General features: G+C 45.2%; 1 protein-coding gene across 2 annotated transcripts in view; it reads right to left on the bottom strand.

Annotated features, from left to right (window-relative positions):
* Positions 1-17620, bottom strand: part of KDM5A (lysine demethylase 5A) — a 461230-nt gene that overhangs the window by 218953 nt on the left and 224657 nt on the right. For both annotated transcript variants that reach the window (XM_030214276.1, XM_030214277.1), the window contains one exon: positions 12306-12468. In XM_030214276.1, the coding sequence (XP_030070136.1) occupies positions 12306-12468 (163 nt within the window). The remainder of the gene's footprint in view (positions 1-12305; positions 12469-17620) is intronic.

Raw genomic sequence — 17620 nt, 5'->3', positions numbered from 1 at the left:
TGCAGTTGCAGAGTAAGTTATGTAACCTCCAGCTTAAGGAGCAAACGAAAGACAGGGCTAAAAAGTTGAAAAAGAAAAGAGTTGTTTCCAAGCAGGTTAAACAGTGGATGTCAGATCCAGATTCTGACGGTGAGCTGACTGAGGAGTCAGAGGACGAGCGTGATATGTATAAGACTTTAATGAGAATGTGTTTTCAAGGGGCTCAGATAAACTGGCAGTCGGGAACTCAAAGAGGGAGAGGTTTTGCCAGGGGGCCCATGGCTAGAGGTAGTCGTGCACATAGTATGGATAGCCCTAATCGCAGAGGTTGTTCAGTGGAAAGTTGGAATTGTGGTATCCGAGGTCATTATTCTTAAGATTGCAGACAATCTGCTGCCCGACCTCATCCCCCTCCTAGAGGGAGAGCTGGTGCTCCTACTTATTGGGACCCCGAGGAACATCTGCGCACCTTTCAAAATAATGGTGCATCTTGGCTAGTTGCAGCAATGCAAGTTCGTGCAGGGGTAGTGGAACCTTTTGTTACACTTACTGTCAATGGAGTGCAAATGCCTTTTCTTGTGGATTCTGGGGCTACTCATTCTGTAGTTACTTGTCTGCCAACGGGTGTGAATTTGTCTTCTACTTCAATTGCAACTACAGGCTTTGCTGGTATTGATCAAAAAGATAAGCTTACTGAGCCCTGCACTATACAGTGTGGGAGGGAGGCTATGGTTGCCCAGCTTTTATATGCACCATCTTGTCCTGTAAATTTACTTGGTCCAGATCTGTTAACTGCTTTTCAATTTTCTGTCTCTTTTGTTCCTCCTTCTGCTCCTGCATTGCCTGTTTTTCAATTTTTATTGCAGGAAGCCAGACGGGTGCCCATCGCTGAACCTGACAGTTATCCTTTAGCTAATCATCATACCGTCTGGGCCATGCCTGATAACCCATATGGAAAAGTAAGATCTGTAGCTTCTTTCACTTTAAAAACTAAACTTGAGGGTGTGGGACCTAAACGCTCACAATACCTTCTTAGTAGAACAGCTCTTAAAGGTATTTATCTAGAAATCCAGAACTTGTTGGCACATGGTATTATTGAATTAAGTAATTCTTCCTTTAATACACCACTGTATCCAGTCCCCAAGGGGGAGGCTCAGTGGTGTATCGTCCATGATTTAAGAGGACTTAATGAATTGATGGATACTGAATTTCCTAATGTTGAAAATCCTGCTACTATTGTACAATCTGTTTCTCTGGGATCTTTTCATACTGTTTTAGATTTATCTAATGCTTTTTTTTTTTTTTTTGCGTTCCCCTTGATGCTCAAAGTAGGCCCCTTACTACATTTCAATATGAGGGACAAACTTATCAATGGACTAGGTTGCCACAAGGGTATGCTGAAAGTCCTTCTGTGTTTTCTAGGGTGCTTTCACATGATCTAGCAGCATTTGTTTCTTCCTTGCCAGATGATGTCACTCTTCTTTCTTATGTTGATGACTTGCTTCTCTCTGCTCCCTCTGCTGATACCTGTAAGCAGGATTGTGGTTACAAGGCAAATCCTAAAAAGGCTCAAATTTGTCAGCGGAAAGTTCCCTTTCTGGGTTTTGACATCGGATTGAATGGTAAAGGCTTAACTTGTAATTTTCAGGACACCCTTTCTCAATTAAGCTATCCAACAACTGTTCGGCAATTGCGAAGCTTATTGGGACTTTTTAATTTTTGTCGACTTTGAATTCCTGCCTTTTCTACACGCACTCTGCCTCTCCGCAGACATTTGCGTGGTTCTCCTTCTAGCTCTGCTTCACTGTCTCTCACGGATTCTGATCTACAGATAATTACTGAGCTGTCTACTCTTCTTTTGGATTCTCCTTTTTTGTATTTTATAGATCTGTCTCAGCCTATATATACAGCATCAAGCCCTCCCTGCGGTCCAATTCCCAAAACAACTCGCGAATCTTAGATGGAAGTTGGCCTCAAACAAATCATCTAGATGTCAAGTTGACCCCCAGGTACTGAATATATCGCTGCACCTGGCAAAATGGGAAACGAGATCTCAACAGGGTTACCTGCTGGTCGGGCAGATTGATACTTACAGGCTCCAATTTGTTTACATAAATCTTAAAACCCGAAACCTGACCATACTCTTGTAAAATGAGGGACACAGCTGGAAAATAAATATTTGTATCTGTTAGTATTAAAAGTATATCATCAGCAAAAAAAAAAAGGATCCGAGACTTGATCTCTCCATGCCTCAATCCAGGCAGACAAGGGTTCAATAGCCAGTGCAAAAAGGAAAGGAGACAGGGAGCAGCCCTGTTGCATTCCCCTAAGCAAAGGAAATGGAGAAGAATACTGGCCATTAACCCGGACAGAGGCACAGGGGGCCGTATATATAAGGTGTAGCCAATGAGAGAAGCGACCCGTTATACCCAGCCTGTCCAGGACAGCAAATAAGAACGGCCAATGCACTCTGTCAAACGCCTTCTCAGCGTCAAGTGACAAGAGGCAGAAAGGGGTCCCAGTAACTTGAGCGCAATACAAAAGGTGAAGCACTCTACATATATCAAAGGTTTGCCGCCCTTGAACAAAGCCAGCCTGGTCTTCGTGGACCAAGAATGAAAGCTGATGTTGTAAACGAGAGGCTAAGATCTTGGTGAAGATTTTATAATCAACCCCCAGAAGGGAAATAGGCTGATAGGAGCTACATAGTTGAGGATCTTTACCAAGTTTACGCAAAATTGTTATATTCGCTAAATTCCACGTCTCTGGGAGAGAGAGTTCAACACCCATAAGAGCAGTGGGGCCAAAAGCTTACCAAAAGTCTTGTAAAATTTATTAGTGAATCCATCAGGTCCCGGAGCCTTACTGGGGGCCAGTGTATGGATCGCTTGAAGAAACCTCATCTAATTCTATGGGCCTAGAATACAGTAGTTGGGCTCCCTCAGATAGCCTAGGTAAAACAACCTAATCTAGGTAAGTGGAGATACAGTCATCAGATGGACAAATATCAGGGATATGGAACGCTTCATAGAACTGCCTAAACAGGGATTGCAACTGGGTCAGATCCGAGTGCACCGCACCACTGTCATCTTTAAGGATAGAAACTTGTGCTTGGTTAGTCTGTTGTTTAAGTTTATGAGACAAAAGCCTACTGGCCTTATCACCAAACTCAAAGTGCAGCTGATGAACCATTTGAAGCTCCTTAGATATATCAGCCAACTGCAACTCATACATCTCCTGGCGGAGTTTGTGTGCTTGGTCTAATAAGTGAGAGGGAGGATGAGAAGACCGCCAGCGGAGCAGGACCTCTACCTCCGCTAACCGCTTTTGCAGTAGATCCTCCACAGTAGATAGCGCTCCTTCCGCACATGGGCCCCCAATGCAATAAAGTGCTCGCGCATCACAGCTTTAAGACTTTCCCACAAAATGCCTGGTGAGACCTCCCCATTGTCATTTAACTGAATATACTCTTTAATCTGACGCTCATCTAGATGCCAGAGTGAGGGAGCTCTTGATACCAAAATAGAGTGTAGCTGTAACAAAACTGGGGCATGATCCGACCACATGTGGAGCACAATTTGGTGACCACGAACACGACAGGTGATCGAAATGTGCCCCAGCCAAAAACCAATTTGAGAAAAAAGTTATGAACAGAAAAAAAATGTGTAATCTCGTTGGAAAGGATTAGTTTAACCGCCAGAGGTCCGTGAGCTGCCACCTCACAAGAAAGGCAAGAAGTAGCTCAAGATCATGCTACGCATAGTGTATTGTTGCTGTAGAATTATCTAGCTGAGGGTTCAAGGTAAGGTTAAAATCTCCCCCCATCAACAGCGACCCCTCCCTGTGTTTCAACAGTATCTGGTCCAACTGGTGAAAAAATTCCCTGTGTCCTGTATTAGGGCAATATATGTTCACCACAGTATATTTCTGGTCCCCTAGAGAAAATATCAGTAATAGAAAACGCCCACCTTTATCCCTAATAGTTTTCTCTATCTGTCAGGGTCATTGAGCTGATATTTACGATGATGGCAAAGATAGTCATGCACTGGTTTTAAATGTGTCTCATGAACCACGGCTGTATCTACTGTGATAAAGTCACATCCAGGATAGTTGGGTTAAGGCAGTTTCAGTCTGAAATATAAGTCCCAGAAGGCATTGCAGGCAAGGAGCCAGGGGGTGAGATGAGGAACCCAGACTGGACTCCTAGCTGCAAAGGGGGAAGACATGGGTGTAAGCTGGCAGGACGTGTAGATGGGCTACCACTAGGGGGAAAGAGAGATAGGAAAACCTGTGTGCAGGAGCTCATCATTAGTCTAATGTTCAACTCCGCTGGTATGGGTGTGGGGGAAGCTAATGGAAGGAGACTGATTGGTTGTGGTAGCAGAAGCCAGGGATTGATTAGGCAGGTGGGAAGGAGTCCCAAGGAAGAGAGAAGCAGTTGCAGGCTGAAATCCTTTGGGTGTGAGGAAGTCCAAAAAGTATTTGCAGGCTAAAAATCCTTGGGTAAGGGAAGTCCCTAAAGTATTGAATTTACCAGTGAAGCTTATGCCGGGTGAAATCCCTCGGGTATGAGGAGTCCCTAAAGTATTGAACTCTCCTAGAGGTGAGGAGAGTAGAGGGTAGAAACTGCTGCTTTGTGATTTAACTGTGATGGTGAACTGAATGAACTGCTTCTATCTGGAATTGAACTACTGTTTATTGTGCACTGGATAAAGAGCCCAGACTGGAGCTGACTGTGAGCCTGTATTGAATCCTGGTATGTACTGATAGCTGTCAGGTTCTCAGGTTCAGAGCCCGCAGGGCCGGGCTCTGGAGCAAACGTGAGCCCTTGGGCTGCTGCCGAGGAGCGACAGCAGCAGGCAAAACCCACCAACCAACACTGGGCAAGCACACCAGCAGGGACTGCAGGCACTGCCCAGCGAACCGGAACACATGGACTGGAATCCCCCGGACTGGAGGACACAGGACTGGAACACACACCGGAACACACTGGACTGGAGTGCACCAGACTGGAACACACACCGGACCGAAACACACTGGACTGGAGCACACTGGACTGGTCCGTACAGCTTCACCTGCGCTTGGCCACTACTCCCCCCAAGGGTTGAGCCCTTGGGTTCGAGTGGCCGGCAGGACTTACCAGATACCGGATGACACAGGGACCAGGACTGGAAACAGAAGTACTCCTAAACCTAAACTGATCTAAGTGCTCCCAAGCCCTAAACCAGCAGGAGTGTTCCTAACTGACAGGGACTTCCTAAGCCCTATACTAAACAGGAGCTCCTAAGTCCTGCTCAACAAAGGGACTTCCTAAGCCCTAAACTAACAGAGCAGGGAACTAAACACAAAGCTAACACAGGTGCTACTAAGCACCAAGCTACAAGCAGAGCTCTACACTAACAAGCTAAACACAAAACTAACAAGCTACCTAAGCACTGCTCTAGCAAGCTAGATACAAAACTAACAAGGAGTTTCCTAAGCACTACCCTAGCAAGCTAGACACAAAACTAGCAAGGTGCTTCCTAAGCACTACTCTGGCAAACTAGATACCAACCTAACAAGGTGCTTCCTAAGCACTATAGCAAGTAAGACTGCAATGCTCCCAATAGCACAAACACCAGAAGTACTTCTAACCGCAAAATCTGTAGTGTTCCTACCACCACCAAACCCTGAAGTACTTCTAACAGCAACAGAGCTTCCAAAGCCCTACACAGCAATGCTTCCAAAACCAAGAGGGAAAAGCAGGGGAACCACAAGGGAAAAGCAGGAAAGCTAAACACACAAACACCAGTGCACACTGCACTAACACTAACCTGGACCTAGCAAAAGCAAGCAGGGAAACTAGACACAAAGTCAGAAGTGCACACTGCACCACCCTACCTAAAGCAAACACCACCGTTGCAAAGGCTCTGAAGGAAACACCACCACTTCCTTATCAAGGCCCTCCCTAGACCCAGGCAGCACCCTGAATCACAGAGAGCACACTGAAATCCATAGAGGCCCAACCCACACCAATGCAGCACCGTGAAGCACTTGAAGCCAGTACACCCAAAGAGAGGTAGAGCTAACTCAGTCCACACACACAGGTGCAGTATAGTGAAACAATTAGAGCCATGCTGCTGGAAGCTGCCAGCATAGAGAGACAGAGCTAGCTCAGAAAGGACAGACACAGGAAACAGACGCCAGCTAAGAAGCTGACCACCAGGAAAAAGGTAAGTTTGAGAGGGGTTCTGACCACGATCATAACAATAGCCTACTGCTTAAAGGGGACTATGTGCCACACACTTTCAGGTGGCTTACATGTGTTTTAGATTGAAGGTGAATGCTGCTGTTGGAACTGTGTAACAGGTCTACTAGAAACCTGCTTGGAATAAAGTCTTTAAGATTGAATTTGATGGTGGACATTTATTTATTGATTGTACCGGGAGCCTGTGGCTGGAGGAGATTTTCTATCCTTGGCTGCACTTAGAGGTACCTGGTTACACTACCTTAAGACGAACCAACTCCCGAAAAAGGAGCTGTTGCTTCATAGGAGTATTCAACCCACTGACATTCAAAAGTGCTGTTGTGTCAGACGACATCTAAATAAGAGTTCAAGGAGAACAGGAATCCAGGTTGATTCTTTACATATTCCACCCCTATCCCCCCCTCTCTGGAATCCTTCCCCAACCCATATGCTAATGTATCCAAAGCATCCCCCCCCCTTCCTGCCCCCTTCTCCCATTTATAGATCTGAGATCCCCTACCTATACAAGGAGATGTATCCAATGAAGGAAAAATGTCCCAAACCCTCACCCACCACACAGTCCACAAAAATGGAAAATAAGAAACTGAGACTCCCCCAGCAACCAGTGAGTAACCCCCCCCCCCCCCCCCCCACACACACACAAAACAGGAGAACCTAAACAACTCATCCTAGAACACATACCAGGAACTCAGTTTCAGAGTCTACAGTTCTCTGGAAACATCCAAGCAACACATAATGTCTGATAAGAGCCTAAATGGTTAAGTAGATGTATCAGGTAAGTTGACCAGCCGACTGCTGGTGCTGCAGGCGTTTATGTTCCTTCTTCACCCGCTGTCATTTAGGGTGCAAGGTCAAAGTTGGAGCAGGTCAAGCTTTGCTGGGAGCCAGTGTCACCATCGTCTGCCCCCCCCCCCCCCCTCCAGAATGGCCTCGCGGGCCTCAAAGATTTAATTTGATGTAGTTGACCATCTTTGTAGAATACAAGAGCAAAGGGGTGCCTCCATCGGTAGCGGATACCCATCTCACAAAGCTACACTGTAACAGGTTTCAGATCAGCCTGACGTTTAAGGGTAGCAGAGACCAAATCCTGATAAATCTCCACATTATAAGAATCCCATAGGAAGTTGTGGGTTTGGCGAGCCACTTTCAATACACGTTCCTTGAGCTTAAAATCCTGAAAGCAAGAAATAACATCCTTAGAAAGAATGTTCCGTGTGGGTCAAAGGCCCTATGGGATCGCTCAAGAAGAACTGCACTAGGATCCAACGGTGACCCAGCATACGACAACAGGGAGCTGACCAGATGCTGCACCACAGACTCACAGTCCAGGTATGCCGGGGTACCAGGGAGGCTCCGGAAACGCAAGTTACGCCTGCAGCTGCAAATTTCTAGATCTTCTAATTTAGCTGCCAGCTGTTCTTGGCCAAGACGGATATCAGCAACCTGCTAGTCCAAGGAACCTACTGCTTGACTGCTCATCTAGTCAGCTTTCTGCCTCCTCTAGCCGGTTGCCTAAGTTGCGATCTCACGTCGTAGGTCTGCTCCCAATGTTGCAAGGTCTGTTCTAAGAGCCTTAAGGATAGTCCTGATCTCCTGAAGCCAGTCTTTTAATTCAGGGAAAGGCGTCACCTCCATTTCCTCATGGCCATCTCCCGATGCGAACATGTCTCGGGGCGACGATCCCCCTGAATGCTTGGAATCACGTAGCACCGCTGAATCCGGGCCTATCGAGCGGCGAGCAGTCGATCCGCCAGCAAAGGCATTTTGAGACAGATCTGTTCACAAGCTCATCGCCAAACAATGTCTCCTCTGCCAAACAATATTCCAATACTAGAATCAAACAACAGATGTCTCTGGATGCAGGGGAAATGCCAAAGAACACCATGGGTAAGCGGGAGCATGCTCTTCAAGCAGCCATACTGCTTGGTGACCTCACTTCCTCCTTTGTTATTATTCTTAAATATCTGAATACTAAGAAAGGGAAAACTTGCATTAGTTAAAGCAGATACCAAAGAAAAATGAACAAAAATTCTTCCCTAGGTCACTCAATTTTTTTCAAAGGTGTCTGTTGAATAATTATCTAAGAAACAGACCTGAAGGTAAAACTGCACACATGTAACAGATGTTCTCTGTGAACAGCAGGATCCAACAGCCACACATGGGTGTCACCACCTGACAGAGCCAAGCCGGTCCCTTGTCCCAAAGATCAGAGAATTCCTGCCCAAACAGCTCTCCTCAGATCATCTCAATTCATTCAAAAATATGATTCAACCTTGGGTAGTGTGGGCAGTATAGTGCGACAATTGGATCCTGCCGTTCAAAGACAACACCTGTTACAGGTGTGCAACTTTGCTTTCTCCATAGACAAGCAGGATCACAATACCAACACATGTGGAGACAAGAAAGTTAGATTGAGAATAGGAGAAAACTTGAGCCTGCCTAGCCTATTACGGGGCCGGAAGCCAGTAAGGCAGAGTTTGCCGTTGTTTGAGTTCACCCAAACCATAAGCTTATTAAAAAAATAACGGACTGCTTATCTATGGTCCATCTGTAAAAAGTCTAAAGCTGTTCCAGTTGGATAGGCAGTGCCTTAAAAAGTGACGGATAAAGGATCTCAAAGCCTTTAGAGTATTCCGGATTGCCCGTAACTCCAGGAGATTGATCTGAAGATCTGCTTCCTGTGTTGACCAAGTAACCTGGGTGTGAAGCCCATCCAAATGAGCTCTCCACCCCAGACAGGATGCATCCATCATCAGCACCTTCTGGGGTTGACTAATTTGGAATGGAAGTCCCGTGGTCAAATTAGATTGGATTGTCCACCAGAGCAGCAACTGAACCAACTCTGGTTTTACTTGGATGACATCCACTAGATTCCCGGAGGCCTGACAACACTGAGAAGCTACATTCCACTGGGTGGCTCTCATGTGTAGATATGTCAAGGGAGTAACACGTACTTTAGAGGCCATGTGGCCTAGCAACCTCAACATATGCCAAGCTGTGACGTGATGGCTGGCTTGAATCCGAGTGGCAAGTGCGACTAGAGCATTCTCCCTAGGCACTGTGAGAAAAGCTCATGCCTGCTGTGTATCTAGCAGGGCTCCAATGAATTCCAATTTCTGAAGCGAAAGCAGATGGGACTTGGGGAAATTTAAAGCGAACCCCAGTAGCTCCAGAACCTGAATAGTTCTTCATATGGACTCCTAAGCACCATCCTTCGATGTGCTCTTCACCAGCCAATTGTCCAGCTAGGGAAACTCATGGATTCCCAGACACTGCAACTACCACTAGACACTTGGTGAAAACCCTGGGAGCTGACACAAGGCCAAATGGCAACACACGGTACTGGAAATTACGTTATTCCCACCCGAAATCTGGGATACTTTCTGTGGCCTGGAAGTATCAGGATATGAGTGCAAGCATCCTTTAAATCCAAAGAATTTATTCAATCTTGAGCCTGAATCATAGAAAGAAGGGCGCCCAGTGAAACCATGCTGAACTTTTCTTTGACCAGGAATTTGTTCAGGGCCCTTAGGTCTAGGATGGGATGCAACCCCCCCTGTTTTCTTTGGGACAAGGAAGTACCTAAAAGAGAATCCCTTCTCTTCTTTCCTTGGTGGAATGGGCTCGACAGCATGGGCCTTTAAAAGGACGGAGAGTTCCTCTGCAAGTACCTCCACATATTGAAAGCTGAAAGAACATGCTCTCGGAGGACAATTTGGTGTTTTTTTTAATGACAATAAAGGGCGTAACAAAGACAGACAATTTGAAGAACCCACTGGTCAAATGCATCACCTTTCTTGGAAAAAAACAACTCAGCCTCCCTCCCACAGTTAGATCGTGTGGAATGGTCACTGGTATGACAACTATGCTCTGCTGGAGCCAGTCAAACATTTGTCTCCTGTTTTGACTTGGGAGCTGGCTGGGCCTAAGAAGCAAGCTGTTGATGAGAATAAACGCTCTGGGGCTCAGCCTGCTGAGGCTGACGAGAAGAAGCGTACCTATGCCTATGAGAGTAGTATGGAGCTCTCTTCGTCTTACCCAAAAACCTCCTCTATGAGAAGGGTGCAGAAGGCATCCAAGCAGGAGAGCATATTGATGGTATCAGTATGCTTTTTTATGAGGTCAGCGACTTCCTCCACCTTCTCTCCAAAAAAGTTATCCGGCACATGGCATCCACCAATCTCTGTTGACCATGGGGTCCAAGTTAGACATAAGACATGAGAGTTTGTGCATTGCTATATTCTGAGCAGACATCCTAAATGTCACATCAAAGGGGAAGGGAAATGGGACTTGATATACCGCCTTTCTGAGGTTTTTTGCAACTACATTCAAAGCAGTTTACATATATTCAGGTACTTATTTTTTGTACCAGGTGCAATGGAGGGTTAAGTGACTTGCCCAGAGTCACAAGGAGCTGCAGTGGGAATCGAACTCAGTTCCCCAAGATCAAAGTCCACTGCACTAACCACTAGGCTACTCCTCCACTCCAATGGTACTGTAAGCGCCCCTGGGCAAAACTTACGACACATCTTCTGCTGCTTGGCCAGTGGGTGAAGAGATTCGACCTGCTCTGGTGGGAGAGTCCACCAAAATAGACATACTGCGCACCAAGTTCCAAAAGTAAAGGCTCGTGTAGAGCTGGTAAGATTGTATGCAGAAGATGAGCACAGAGGCCTAATACATCTTCTGACCAAAAGAGTCCAAGGTTCAAGCTTCTCTGCCTGGGGGTACCGAAGCAAAGTCTCTAGAACTTCTGGCTTTTTTGAGCGTGGATTCCACCAGCATGGAATCATGAGGCAACTGTGGCCTATCAAACCTAGGGGAACTCTGGGTCCAATACATGGTGTCTTCTTGGGGAGGACAGGAACCAAAATAGGGGACTCCCATATGTGGAGAAATTGTTCCTATATTAAACATTTTTGGAAATAAATCCTTGCGATTCTCTCCTTACTGGGTGGACTAGATTGACCATGTGGGTTTTCATCTGCTGTCATATAATATATTACTATGTTATTAATATACAAGTAACTAATTCTGCATTAAGAATGCTTTTGGGAGAAGATTCTGAGTTGATAAAGCGAAGTTACTCACCTGTGGCAGGTGTTCTCCAAGGACAGCAGGCAAAGTATTCGCACAGCTGGGTGACAACATCAGATGGAGCATGGTGGGGCACTGTTAGAAAATTCTACATTAATCTCATTAGTCAGTGTCTGCACCAGGCTTTGTCAAATGATGTCACCCAGTTTTGAGACCACAACTGGCCTGAATGTTCCTGGAGAATACTGAAGAACTATAAATGATTGGCAGTATCTTGCAATTACACTTAATTGCGAGATAATGGAAAAGGCCCACTCCTGTAATAGAACTGCTTTGTAAAATATGGAGAGTTGTATACATGGAACAAATTACATATGAACTCTGAGACCGTAGGCTTTTGATGCAGACTGGGCCTCTTTCTTCCACTATATGAGAAATTCTAAATTTAATAAAAGACATGAGCAGCACCCGAACCACCAGCGGCCATGGAGGAAACACGTAAAGCAACTCCTGAGTGGGCCATGGAAGAATCAACGCATCGAGCCCTTCGGACCGAGGATCCCGCCCTAAAAACTCGCCCTATACATGTCTCGAAACGTACCTCCAGATACTCCTCTGCCGCCTCCTTTCCCTTAGAGGGACGGGCACTACTGCGCCCAAGTCGATCTGAAGGGTCGTTGAGGAATAGCCAACAGTACATGTCTGTCACAACCAGGCCTACCTATACACACACATGAAGTGTGCACCACAGTACCCAGGAACATTTCCCCTTTCCCTCTGCTCAAAACAAAAATATCTGTACATGAAGGGAAGAATTCCCAATCAACTAGGTGTACCAATCAACACCTGCCAGCTTCAACTCTAGCCCCAGCACAAGAAATAAGGTCTCACACATAACAAGTAATATACTACAAAATAAGGGAAAATGGAAGAAAAAACGAGATGGAGAAAACAGAGAATAAGAGAAAAATGAACAAAAGGGAAAATGGAGACCAATAGTTTATGTGTATAAAATTTTAAAAGTAAATCCACAAATACTCACAGGCACTCCGTGATCCATTAACACATTAGGGTTCATAATAGTGACCAGCTGATGAAGTAGGTCTGGCTGGGACTCAAAGAGTTCAGGTGCTAGCTCCTTCATCACTTCCTCCAATTGTTCAGCAGCATGAGAAGGCACACCATACCAAGTTTTTGGTTCCCCCCTATCAAAGGCAAAACAAGGAAGAACAAAGCAAGGATATGGAAATTTATACATATTTAAATAAACTGCAATTTAAAGTGAAAAATCTATACTTCTAAACAGTACAAAGCTCTTCAGTTTAATTTGGCATGAGATAGGCAGCAGCTCAGTCTGAACAGTAGAAAAATGATGGCTCCCTCCCTCTGCCTGTGTAGAATGTACTTGCATCAGTGCTGTGCAAATTTACAGTTATCTAAAGATGATGGCAAAAAACTCAATTTCCTACGGTTCATTTCACTTTGGTGCTGACATGACACACTTGAAGAGCAGAAGTTGCTTAGCCTCCAATACTGTGGGTCTCAATCCAGTACCTGGGACATAGCTACTTAAGTTCAGTTTGTAAGATATTCTGAAATTCTTATTCTATTAATATGAATGTCATTGTAACATTTTGTAAGCCACATTGAGCCTGCAAATAGGTGGAAAAATGTGGGATACAAGTGCAGCAAATAAATAAATATCCACAATGAAAATGCATAATATAAATCTATACAGAATGAAGACAGTGCATGCAATCTACGTCATGCATATTCATCATGGATATCCTGCAAATTAGACTGGTTGTATATGTTCCAATGAGTGGGTTGAGATCCCCTGTCCTAACTTTTTTTTTTTTACTTTAAATTTTTTTTTAATTATTGACAAACTTAACAATATAACAGATTTATTCATGTACAATTCTTTTATCTCCCCCCTCCTACCCCATCCCTCCCTCAACTCCATTACCACTACCTCATTTGGGTCAAGTCCTGGAGTTTGGACCATAACTCAGAAGTTGCATTATACATGTCCACTCTTTTATCCGTTAGCTTTTCCATTTCCCCAACCAGGGACAATTTTAGAGTCCAGTCCTGCTCAGATGGTGCCTGCTCTTGCTTCCAGTGTTTCACTAATACATTCTTGGCCGTTGTTAAACATAGTCTTTTGAAATGTCTCTGCCATTTATTACAGCGTCTATTGCCTATACCCAGCCAGCACCACTGTGGTTCACACTGAAATGGTTTGCCCATGTACTCTGATTTTTGTCGTTACATTTCTCCAAAATGGTTGCAGTTTACGACAGGACCACCAGATGTGCAGAAAAGTCCCCTCCTCTTCTCCACACCTCCAGCAGAGTTGAGAGACTGTTGGAAACATGACATGTAAACGATGCGGGGTATAGTACCATCTCGAGAGCACCTTAAAGGCGTTTTCTTTTAACAACACACAGTTTGAAGCTTTTTTTAACTTCCATTATTATCACCTTCCATTCATTTATCATGAATTCCTTCTGCAGGTCTTGCTCCCAGTGAGACATATAATTACATTTCTCAAAATTCCTGCCTCTTATAAATTTATATTGCTCCCAGTGAGACATATAATTACATTTCTCAAAATTCCTGCCTCTTATAAATTTATACAACAGAGATATAACTCCCTTCATTTTCCCTAGTGACCCCCACAAATTCTCCAGTTCTTCATATTCCTCAGGGTCCCTCCTCAGCCACCCTTGTTGACCCATGTAATGCTTAGTACATAAGTACATAAGTAGTGCCATACTGGGAAAGACCAAAGGTCCATCTAGCCCAGCATCCTGTCACCGACAGTGGCCAATCCAGGTCAAGGGCACCTGGCACGCTCCCCAAACGTAAAAACATTCCAGACAAGTTATACCTAAAAATGAGGAATTTTTCCAGTCCATTTAATAGCGGTCTATGGACTTGTCCTTTAGGAATCTATCTAACCCCTTTTTAAACTCCGTCAAGCTAACCGCCCGTACCACGTTCTCCGGCAATGAATTCCAGAGTCTAATTACACGTTGGGTGAAGAAAAATTTTCTCCGATTCGTTTTAAATTTACCACACTGTAGCTTCAACTCATGCCCTCTAGTCCTAGTATTTTTGGATAGCGTGAACAGTCGCTTCACATCCACCCGATCCATTCCACTCATTATTTTATACACTTCTATCATATCTCCCCTCAGCCGTCTCTTCTCCAAGCTGAAAAGCCCTAGCCTTCTCAGCCTCTCTTCATAGGAAAGTCGTCCCATCCCCACTATCATTTTCGTCGCCCTTCGCTGTACCTTTTCCAATTCTACTATATCTTTTTTGAGATACGGAGACCAGTACTGAACACAATACTCCAGGTGCGGTCGCACCATGGAGCGATACAACGGCATTATAACATCCGCACACCTGGACTCCATACCCTTCCTAATAACACCCAACATTCTATTCGCTTTCCTAGCCGCAGCAGCACACTGAGCAGAAGGTTTCAGCGTATCATCGACGACGACACCCAGATCCCTTTCTTGATCCGTAACTCCTAACGCGGAACCTTGCAAGACGTAGCTATAATTCGGGTTCCTCTTACCCACATGCATCACTTTGCACTTGTCAACATTGAACTTCATCTGCCACTTGCACGCCCATTCTCCCAGTCTCGCAAGGTCCTCCTGTAATCGTTCACATTCCTCCTGCGACTTGACGACCCTGAATAATTTTGTGTCATCGGCGAATTTAATTACCTCACTAGTTATTCCCATCTCTAGGTCATTTATAAATACATTAAAAAGCTTAACTTGTAAATAGAAAAAAACTATCCTTATCCTCTCCCGCATATTGCTCTTTAAGCTCCGCAAATGTCCTTAATTTTCCCTCTTCCATCAAGTCCCGAAAACAAATCAACCCCCCCCCTTCTTCCACCTCTCTGCAACCCGATGCCACACCCCTACATTAAAAGCAGGTTCCCCACTAATATGTGCATAAGTGGATGTGTTATATTATTAGCATTTGTATAGCGCTACCAGATGTGTTCCTATTCTTCCAGAACCTAGCTCTAAAAGACGCCCACAGGGTTAAAAGGTGACTCACAAATGGATTGGAAGTCATCTACCCATATGCCCTGGGAGTAACCGAGGCCCATATGATCAAGTTCAAACGATGTCCCCGCACCATCCCCTGGTCTAAACATGCCACCACAGATGAATTCTCCTGACTCCACGCCAATATGAACTTTAACTGGGCCGCCCAAAAGTACCATTCTAGATTCGGCACCCCTCTCCCACCAAGGTCTACCAACTTCCACAACAATTTCCTACTCTGCCTTGGTGCCCTTCCCCCCCACCCCCCCCAAATGAATTTCAAAATTTCCCTCTACAAGTTACCCAATTCCCCCCGGTACTTGTATTGGCAGGGTTTGGAACAAAAACAACACTCTTGGTAAGATATTCATTCGGACTGAAGCTATCCGGCACCACCATGATAACTACTACTACTACTATTTAGCATTTCTATAGCGCTACAAGGCATACGCAGCGCTGCACAAACATAGAAGAAAGACAGTCCCTGCTCAAAGAGCTTACAATCTAATAGACAAAAAATAAATAAAGTAGAGCAAATCAAATCAATTAATGTGAACGGGAAGGAAGAGAGGAGGGTAGGTGGAGGCGAGTGGTTACAAGAGGTTACGAGTCAAAAGCAATGTTAAAGAGGTGGGCTTTCAGTCTAGATTTAAAGGTGGCCAAGGATGGGGCAAGACGTAGGGGCTCAGGAAGTTTATTCCAGGCATAGGGTGCAGCGAGACAGAAGGCGCGAAGTCTGGAGTTGGCAGTAGTGGAGAAGGGAACAGATAAGAAGGATTTATCCATGGAGCAGAGTGCACGGGAAGGGGTGTAGGGAAGGACGATAGTGGAGAGATACTGGGGAGCAGCAGAGTGAATACATTTATAGGTTAGTAGAAGTTTGAACAGGATGCGAAAACGGATAGGGAGCCAGTGAAGGGTCTTGAGGAGAGGAGTAGTATGAGTAAAGCGACCCTGGCGGAAGATGAGACGGGCAGCAGAGTTTTGAACCGACTGGAGAGGGGAGAGGTGACTAAGTGGGAGGCCAGCAAGAAGCAGATTGCAGTAGTCTAAACGAGAGGTGACAAGGGTGTCCCTTCCCATCCTCCCATGTCCCTACGCACTTGTTGAAATAATGGTGTGTAATTAAGAGAATACAGCTGAAATATCTCTGTAGGTATCCATACCCCTAAATATTTAATGTTACCTTTCTGTAACCGAAATGGAAAACCTTGTAATAGCTCCTCCATTCTACTTTGTGGGATGGACACCCCTAGCATTTCCGATTTATCATAATTTATCTTGAATCCCGATATCTTCCCAAACTAGTCTAATTCTCTCATCAAGTTCGGGAGAGTCAAGATGGGGTTGTTGACAAAAAAAGAGCACATCATCTTCGAAGAGGGCCATCTTGTGTTCCATGCCCCCTAATGTAACTCCCCTAATATCCCCCGACTCCCGAATCTTCTGCGCCAGTGGCTCAATTGATAACGCGAATAACAATGGTGACAATGGGCATCCTTGCCTAGTGCCCCTTCCTATCTGAAAAGCTGGCGTGTAGCCCCCTTTACTTTAAGCCTCGCTGTTGGCCTCTCATTTAGCCGTTTTAACCACCTGATTAGGCCCACCCCAAACCCCATATGTTCCAAAACTTCCCACAGATAGGGCCATTCCACCCTATCAAAGGCTTTTTCCGCATCAGTACTCAACAAAGCTATAGGTACCTTCCTCTGTTGTGCCTCCCAGACGACATGTAGCGTGCGACGAATATTATCAGCTACCTGCCTTCCTGCCACAAATTCTGATTGAACTGAATGTATTAATTTGGGCAGTAGCCCCCCCCCCCCCCAATCTAACCGCCAAGGCCTTAGATAAGATCTTTACATCTAGGTGTATCAATGAAATCAGCCCGTATGACCCATATATAGCTGGATCTTTCCCTGGTTTCAATATTAACGAGATCCCAGCGTCATGCATAATAGTTGAGAGTGCTTGGCCCTGGAAGCAAGCGTTTCCCACCCTCACCAACATTGGCCCCACCTCTCCTGCAAAAATTTTATAGAACTTAGCAGAGTAGCCATCTAGACCAGGGGCCTTCCCACCCTTGAGTCCTTTTATCACCTGCTTAATTTCATCTAAGTGGAAGGGGGGCTCCAACTTATTACGATCCTCACTAGACATCCTTGGCAAGCAAAGCTGACCCAGACTCTTTCGAATCTCGTCCCTCTCCACCTCAAGTTCACACCGATATAAAGCTTGATAAAATTTAGTAAATTGATCTCTAACATCTTTA

Source organism: Microcaecilia unicolor, chromosome 9, assembly GCF_901765095.1.
Source record: "Microcaecilia unicolor chromosome 9, aMicUni1.1, whole genome shotgun sequence".
Lineage (NCBI taxonomy): Eukaryota > Metazoa > Chordata > Amphibia > Gymnophiona > Siphonopidae > Microcaecilia > Microcaecilia unicolor.
The sequence above is the reverse complement of the archived record's forward strand: the minus strand, read 5'-3'. Positions and strand labels throughout refer to the sequence as shown.